The 9,056-nt window shown below is 44.7% G+C and overlaps 1 protein-coding gene across 1 annotated transcript in view; it reads left to right on the top strand.

The window, feature by feature from the left end:
• Positions 1-9,056, top strand: part of hmcn1 (hemicentin 1) — a 213,524-nt gene that overhangs the window by 76,521 nt on the left and 127,947 nt on the right. Inside the window, exons 12-14 of the mRNA XM_041838786.2 lie at positions 4,120-4,261; positions 4,581-4,708; positions 4,825-4,938. Of these exons, the coding sequence (XP_041694720.2) occupies positions 4,120-4,261; positions 4,581-4,708; positions 4,825-4,938 (384 nt within the window). The remainder of the gene's footprint in view (positions 1-4,119; positions 4,262-4,580; positions 4,709-4,824; positions 4,939-9,056) is intronic.

The following is a 9,056-nucleotide window of genomic DNA, read 5'->3' as shown; positions in this document are numbered from 1 at the left end:
TTCTTGGGAATTCCTAGGGGAAATGAGAATGGTAATGAGAATGGGAACGTTGTTCTGTATAGAACAGGAAACCCTCTTGTAAGTCTTCTTTGTTGGGAAGTCCGGAGCCTGCTGTGGATTTTCTCAGAGCTAGAGCGCACTGGGCTCTGGAGATTATTTTGGCAGCCGGTGAAAATTGGGAAAACACAACCTTTTAGGGATGAGTTACACATCATGAATCAATTGGAAAATCTTTGCGGATTCGGGTGGCTTTGGGAAGGTCTGGAATCAATATTCCTTATTTTTTTCACCAATAAAAAGAGAGATGACGATGATATTCCGTGAAACATTACTGGTGGTAGTTACGTGCAGCAGTTTGAACACTACAGAGAATATACAACTGTTATGTTCTATTAATAATAATATGCCATTTAGCAGACGCTTTTATCCAAAGCAACTTACAGTCATGCGTGCATACATACATTTTTTTCCCGGGGATCGAACCAACTACCTTTGCGTTACAAGCGCCGTGCTCTACCAGCTGAGCTACAGAGGAACACAACCTATTAGGTGTGAACAAGATAGAAGGGTGACAACTGGGCCTAAAGCTTTAGGCAGGTCTCTATCAGGCCATGGAGGTATGGGTTAGTCTGTTGCCTGTGCACCTAGCTAGACCAAATCTAAATATCTGCATCATCTTTAGCCTTTCATCCAGGGCCGTGCTCAGACCTCCCCCCCTTTCAAAAAATGTGTATGTTATGAATTTCAAGATATTAATTACTCTAACTGCCTGAGCCTTATATGTGTCTTTATATAGGCCTATTTATTTCTGCAACACACTCATTCATCACAAACTGTCAGCAAGCTAGTTACAGTGCCTTCTAAAGACATGATCAAATCAAATCACATTTTATTTGTCACATGCGCCGAATACAACAGGTGTAGACCTTAGAGTGAAATGCTCACTTACAAGCCCTTAATCAACAATGCAGTTTTTAAGAAAAATACAAGTAAAAATAATTAAAGAGCAGCAGTAAAATAACATTAGCAAGACTATATACAGGGGGTACCGGTACAGAGTCAATGTGCGGGGGCATTGGGAAAAGAGGGTAGGATATCAGCTGATCATTTATGTTGATGATTGATGTGAATCTGCTAGTTAGCTAGCTCGATTCAACTTTTTACTGATTGTGATTTATCTTCAATTCTAATAACTTGATAATATAGCCTAATATTCAGCATCTTCTAACTTATCATATATGGCTAGCTGGCTAGTGGCTTATGTGGATATTTGCATAGCCTTTATGGTGGTTAGCTAGAGTCTAGACTACTGTGTTCAGTGCTTCATTTGTAATTCAGGATGTGCCAGAACAAAAAGTGAGCGTGAGAGGGGGGTGACCTGGGGAGCTCTGAGGTCGTGAGAGGGGGTGACCTGGGGAGCTCTGAGGTCGTGAGAGTAGGTGACCTGGGGGGCACTGAGGTCGTGAGAGTAGGTGACCTGGGGAGCTCTGAGGTCGTGAGAGGGGGTGACCTGGGGAGCTCTGAGGTCGTGAGAGGGGGTGACCTGGGGAGCTCTGAGGTCGTGAGAGGGGGGTGACCTGGGGAGCTCTGAGGTCGTGAGAGGGGGGTGACCTGGGGAGCTCTGAGGTCGTGAGAGGGGGTGACCTGGGGAGCTCTGAGGTCATGAGAGGGGGTGACCTGGGGGGCTCTTAGGTCGTGAGAGGGGGTGACCTGGGGGGCTCTGAGGTCGTGAGAGGGGGTGACCTGGGGAGCTCTGATGGGGTGACCTGGGGGGCTCTGAGGTCGTGAGAGGGGGTGACCTGGGGAGCTCTGAAGTACCTTTATAATTAAGCATTGTATGCGTATCATCGCATTTGCGCAGTGGCATAGAGCAGTAGAGTAGAGGCGATGCAGTGCCTTAGACCGCTGCGCCACTCGGGAGGCCCGGTACGCTATTTTCTTAAAGGAGCTATTGATCCTCTGTGGTTAAATTATATACCTACTTATGGTGTAGTAGGCTATGCTGAATGATTTCATTTCTTTCTGAACAGACAGCAGTAATTCTATAACTTTGGCAAGTGTATTTACATTTATCAGGGGTGCTGCAGCACCTCCAGAACCCAGAGAATCCCGCGGCTCTGATTCTATTTCTATTACCGCATTTCAAGCCATGCATGCTTGGATACCGGGCACATGCAATCTCCATACAGGGCAGACTGGGAAAAAGGCACAACCGGGCGCACGTGAGCTCCGTACAGGGCAGACCAACGGACGGGGTAGTGGTGGGGGGTGGCAAACTTGAGAACGACACGATGACTTTGGGGCAGTGTGTTCAGAACAACAGCGACAAAAACTGTATACAAAAAAAGTATAATTATACCACCACCCAAAAAGGCACTTGGCAAGTGGGAGGGAAAAGGGGCGGGTGCTAGTCACAGGTTGACCCCTATCTGTGCACGTGCCTGACAACGTGCTTTCATCACAACACAAACCACTGTGCAAGTTAGACTCACCTTCAACTGTAAAGATATACAGTGTCTTGCAAAAGTATTCATCCCCCTTGGCGTTTTTCCTATTTTGTTGCATTACAACCTGTAATTTAAAAATATTTTTATTTGGATTTCATGTAATGGACATACACAAAATAATCCAAATTGGTGAAGTGAAATGAAAAAAATAACTTGTTTCAAAAAATTCTAAAAAATAAATAACGGAAAAGGGGTGCGTGCATATGTATTCACCCCCTTTGCTATGAAGCCCCCTAAATAAGATCTGGTGCAACCAATTACCTTCAGAAGTCACATAATTAGTTAAATAAAGTCCACCTGTGTGCAATCTAAGTGTCACATGATCTGTCACATGATCTCAGTGTATATATACACCTGTTCTGAAAGGCCCCAGAGTCTGAAACACCACTAAGCAAGGGGCACCACCAAGCAAGCGGCACCATGAAGACCAAGGAGCTCTCCAAACAGGTCAGGGACAAAGTTGTGGAGAAGTACAGATCAGGGTTGGGTTATAAAAAAATATCTGAAACTTTGAACATCCCACGGAGCACCATTAAATCCATTATTAAAACATTGAAAGAATATGGCACCACAACAAACCTGCCAAGAGAGGGCCGCCCACCAAAACTCACGGACCAGGAAGGAGGGCATTAATCAGAGAGGCCTTTTGGTGTTCGCCAAAAGGCATGTGGGAGACTCCCCAAACATATGGAAGAAGGTACTCTGGTCAGATGAGACTAAAATTGAGCTTTTTGGCCATAAAGGAAAACGCTATGTCTGGCGCAAACCCAACACCTCTCATCACCCCGAGAACACCATCCCTACAGTGAAGCATGGTGGTGGCAGCATCATGCTATGGGGATGTTTTTCATTGGCAGGGACTGGGAAACTGGTCAGAATTGAAGGAATAATGGATGGCGCTAAATACAGGGAAATTCTTGAGGGAAACCTGTTTCAGTCTTCCAGAGATTTGAGACTGGGACGGAGGTTCACCTTCCAGCAGGACAATGACCCTAAGCATACTGCTAAAGCAACACTCGAGTGGTTTAAGGGGTAACATTTAGATGTCTTGGAATGGCCTAGTCAAAGCCCAGACCTCAATCCAATTGAGAATCTGTGGTATGACTTAAAGATTACTGTATACCAGCGGAACCCATCCAACTTGAAGGAGCTGGAGCAGTTTTGCCTTGAAGAATGGGCAAAAAATACCAGTGGCTAGATGTGCCAAGCTTATAGAGACATACCCCAAGAGACTTGCAGCTGTAATTGCTGCAAAAGGTGGCTCTACAAAGTATTGACTTTGGGGGGGTGAATTGTTATGCATGCTAAAGTTTTCTGTTTTTTTTGTCTTATTTCTTGTTTGTTTCACAATAAAAAATATTTTGCATCTTCAAAGTGGTAGGCATGTTGTGTAAATCAAATGATACAAACCGCCATAAAATCCATTTTAATTCCAGGTTGTAAGGCAACAAAATAGGAAAAAGGGGGGTGAATACTTTCGCAAGCCACTGTACAATGTAAATTTGGTCAGTGGATCATATGAATTGATCTTTGATGGTAGCCATCATTATTGAACCAGATGATTTAAGTATGTTCATGTTGCTGTGACCTCTGACCCCCTCCTGTCTTCCAGAGCCCCCCAAGGTGTCAGTGGACCCCCGGAACCAGACCTTTACCACGGGACAGGAAGTGAGGATCAGGTGCTCGGCCAGAGGTTACCCCGCCCCCCACCTGGTCTGGACACACAATGACATGTTCCTCATGGGTTCCAGCGGGTGAGGTCACAGCCTTTCACCTCTCACACAGGTCACGCAGGTCAGGGGTGGCAGAAGGCTGCTGTGTCTTGTGTTTGTTTTGTCTATTGTGGTGCTCAAGGCTCAAGGGTTATCGTGCTTTGGTGGCGCTTACATTTACCAAATAACTAAATAATTTAGTCCGAGCTGTTGCTAGGGATCTTCAGATGACTGTGTGCTAATGTACTTCATGGAGTGTTGTCTGTGTTGCTACTTTGTTGCTGTGTTATTACAGGTGTGTGTAAAGGAGGTTTATGTGTGTTAATATGTATTAACCCTTTGACCTCCGGCCCCTGTGCAGACACAGGATGACCCCTGATGGGAGTCTGCTCATCAGGAACATGGAACAGAAGGATGCTGGAGTGTACGGCTGTCTGGCCAGCAACCTGGCTGGGACAGACACACAGACATCCATCCTCACCTATATCGGTGAGTAGGACACAACAGACATGCAGACGGACTGACAGACTCCTTTAACCTGTGTTGTGCGCTGTCAGTCTCCCTCTCTCACACTGTCACCCCCCTGGTCTCTTGTCTTCTCCCAGAGTCCCCCGTGGTGATTGTGGTGCTGAGTGAGATTCTGATTGGTCTAGGGGAAACCACCATCTTGGCATGCTCTGCCTCTGGGATCCCCCAGCCGGAGATCAGGTGGTACAAAGGTAAGGGATGTTGACTTGGAACAAGCCTCCTGTGTAGAGATGGATGAGTCCTTCATCTGTCGTTGAACATAGAAATGTAGCTTGTATTCCTCAGGACATTAAAATCCCAAATGGTTACTTAACCCTGACTTTAAGGTGTAAAGTAGAGGGCTGCATTCCCGCGGATCCCACCATCGATCATTGCGGAGCGGTAGGCATTTTTCAGACAGACAACTTTGGGATGATTTTTTTTTTTGTCCTGCAGATTATTTGGAAACGGTCATCTTTCTGCTTTGTATGTGTTAGTCCTTCCTGTTGTATTAAAAACACATCTTTGTCACATTATTCACACACTCAGAATTCACTGCTTCACGTTAAGTGGCCTACCTCTCCTCTCCTAGTTGGGCGTGTGAGATCAAGTGCGGCTAGTATATGTGTGGTCTCAATGAAATGGAGTAGGCTGCCTATGCACGGGCGGAGAAGCACGTGGCAGTTATCTTTCCAAGGAAATTCACATACATATGATTAGGCTATAGTTTACTGTGGTGTCTGTAAATAGATATTGATAATGGAAAGAAGTGGAGTTCTGGGTCCTGGCCTCTCGGGGGCCTAGGGATTCGGGGGGACAAGGGTGGTATGCTGAACACTGGGATGACGGCCCAACTTGGGATGGGGAGGGGCTTTAGCGGGGGAATTAGTGGAGAACAATTGGAGTGTTACTTAGTAGCAAATATCATGGTACAGCTATATCATGGACAGTCAATCGCTATGGTATTTTTTATTGGTAAATTTACAAACATATATAATGATAAATAGATTTCAAACTTGTCTCCCATTATGGTATGTGGTGAAATAAGTATAGCCAGTTATAATTGTATTGGCTTAGCAGATAATAACAAAAGAATAACAATATTTACATGGCTCAAAGAGAAGGAATATAATATCTATTGTTTACAGGAAACTCATTCAACAATTCTAGATGAAGTTGCGTGGAAAAAAGGAATGGGGGCGAAATATACTTCTCCCATGGGCAAAGAAACTCAAAAGGGGTGATGATATTAATTAACAGTAATTTCGATTCGAATGTGCAAATTGTCCAAACAGATACGCAAGGTAGATGGATTATTTGAAATATGTTATTGGACCATAAACAGCTATGGCTCAATAACCTTTACGGACCAAATAATGATGATCCACACTTCTTTGACAATATATATAATACATTATCAACTCTGCAAGCAATTCAAGACTCTATTATTATGGTGGGAGATTATAATACCGTTTTTAAATAGCTCAATGGACCGTAAAGGAAATCACACTACAAACAATCACCCTCATGCTCTTAAGGAAATCGTGAATGTCATGGATACATTAGAACTAGTTGATATATGGAGGCTTAAATATCCTGATCTAGTGAGATATACATGGCGGAGACTCAATCAAGCTAGTCGTCTTGACTTCTTTCTTATGTCATTTTCGTTGGCACCAAAAGTTTTAAAAGTGTTGATAGGGGACAGAATGCGGTCGGACCATCATATAATTGGCATATACATTACTCTTACTGAATTTCCACGTGGGCTAGGATATTGGAAATTTTTTGTTTTTAACTAGGACAGAGGAATTTATAACTGTTTTTTTCCCCGACATAACATAGGTACAGCAAATCCCCTTATTGTATGGGACACCTTTAAATGTGCCCTTAGAGGCCATGCAATTCAGTACTCATCTCGAAAACAAAAGCAATTTAGGTCAAAAGAGTCCACACTAACAAAGGAAATAGAAGGTCTAACAGAACAGATAGATGGCAATAAAAACTGTAACATAGAGGCTCAGAATAAATTAGAGGAAAAACAAAAAGAAATTGAGAAACTTATTCAAGAAAGATCAGGTGTAATACACTGCTCAAAAAAATAAAGGGAACACTAAAATAACACATCCTAGATCTGAATGAATGAAATAATCTCATTAAATACTTTTTTCTTTACATAGTTGAATGTGCTGACAACAAAATCACACAAAAATTATCAATGGAAATCAAATTTATCAACCCATGGAGGTCTGGATTTGGAGTCACCCTCAAAATTAAAGTGGAAAACCACACTACAGGCTGATCCAACTTTGATGTAATGTCCTTAAAACAAGTCAAAATGAGGCTCAGTAGTGTGTGTGGCCTCCACGTGCCTGTATGACCTCCCTACAACGCCTGGGCATGCTCCTGATGAGGTGGCGGATGGTCTCCTGAGGGATCTCCTCCCAGACCTGGACTAAAGCATCCGCCAACTCCTGGACAGTCTGTGGTGCAACGTGGCGTTGGTGGATGGAGCGAGACATGATGTCCCAGATGTGCTCAATTGGATTCAGGCCTGGGGAACGGGCGGGCCAGTCCATAGCATCAATGCCTTCCTCTTGCAGGAACTGCTGACACACTCCAGCCACATGAGGTCTAGCATTGTCTTGCATTAGGAGGAACCCAGGGCCAACCGCACCAGCATATGGTCTCACAAGGGGTCTGAGGATCTCATCTCGGTACCTAATGGCAGTCAGGCTACCTCTGGCGAGCACATGGAGGGCTGTGCGGCCCCCCAAAGAAATGCCACCCCACACCATGACTGACCCACCGCCAAACCGGTCATGCTGGAGGATGTTGCAGGCAGCAGAACGTTCTCCGCGGCATCTCCAGACTCTGTCATGTCTGTCACATGTGCTCAGTGTGAACCTGCTTTCATCTGTGAAGAGCACAGGGCGCCAGTGGCGAATTTGTCAATCTTGGTGTTCTCTGGCAAATGCCAAACGTCCTGCATGGTGTTGGGCTGTAAGCACAACTCCCACCTGTGGACGTCGGGCCCTCATAGAGTCTGTTTCTGGAGTCTGTTTCTGACCGTTTGAGCAGACACATGCACATTTGTGGCCTGCTGGAGGTCATTTTGCAGGGCTCTGGCAGTGCTCCTCCTGCTCCTCCTTGCACAAAGGCGGCGGTAGCAGTCCTGCTGCTGGGTTGTTGCCCTCCTACGGCCTCCTCCACGTCTCCTGGTAGCTCCTCCATGCTCTGGACACTACGCTAACAGACACAGCAAACCTTCTTGCCACAGCTCGCATTGATGTGCCATCCTGGATGAGCTGCACTACCTGAGCCACTTGTGTGGGTTGTAGACTCCGTCTCATGCTACCACTAGAGTGAAAGCACCGCCAGCATTCAAAAGTGACCAAAACATCAGCCAGGAAGCATAGGAACTGAGAAGTGGTCTGTGGTCACCACCTGCAAAACCAGTCCTTTATTGGGGTGTCTTGCTAATTGCCTATAATTTCCACCTGTTGTCTATTCCATTTGCACAACAGCATGTGAAATGTATTGTCAATCAGTGTTGCTTCCTAAGTGGACAGTTTGATTTCACAGAAGTGTGATTGACTTGGAGTTATATTGTGTTGTTTAAGTGTTCCCTTAATTTTTTTGAGCAGTGTATATTTGCGAGAAAAAAAACATAGGGGGGATTGGAAGTGATGCAGACAATTACATTGATGGAAGTTACAATCTATCTGAAATATTAAAGCTGATCCAAAAATTCGATCATCATTGAAAAGGAAACAGTGCAACGTGCGCATAGGTTACCATGGTGAGCCTTTTCCTTTTCAAAAAATATTGTTTACCAATTTATTTGTCACTGCCTACATATCGTCCCGCTCCAAAAAGGTTGACTATATCCTATAAGTTTCCGCTCTCATCATTCTTGCTGCTTCCAGTTCAGTAGCCAGTTCAGGTGCGTGTGGTCTCAATATAAATGCAGTAGGCTATAGTCTATGCATGGGCGGAGAAGTACTAAGCAGTTATCTTTCCAAGGAAATTCACTTCCTAAATATGATTAGGCTATAGTTTACTACATTGCCTAGAAATAAATATTGCTCATATTTGTCTCTGTTTGAAAATCATCCCACTCGTTTTCTTTATTTTAAAAACTTTTTTACCCCCTTTTTTGTCATATCCAATTACGATCTTGTCTCATCGCTGCAACTTCCCAACGGGCTCAGGAGAGGCGGTCGAGTCATGCATCCTCCGAAACATGACGCGCCAAACCGCGCTCCTTAACACCCGCCCGCTTAACCCGGAAGCCAGCTGCACCAATGTGTCAGAGGAAACACCGTTC

Source organism: Coregonus clupeaformis, chromosome 20 (assembly GCF_020615455.1).
Source record: "Coregonus clupeaformis isolate EN_2021a chromosome 20, ASM2061545v1, whole genome shotgun sequence".
NCBI classification, from domain to species: Eukaryota; Metazoa; Chordata; class Actinopteri; order Salmoniformes; family Salmonidae; genus Coregonus; species Coregonus clupeaformis.
This window is presented reverse-complemented; position numbering and strand designations above follow the sequence as displayed.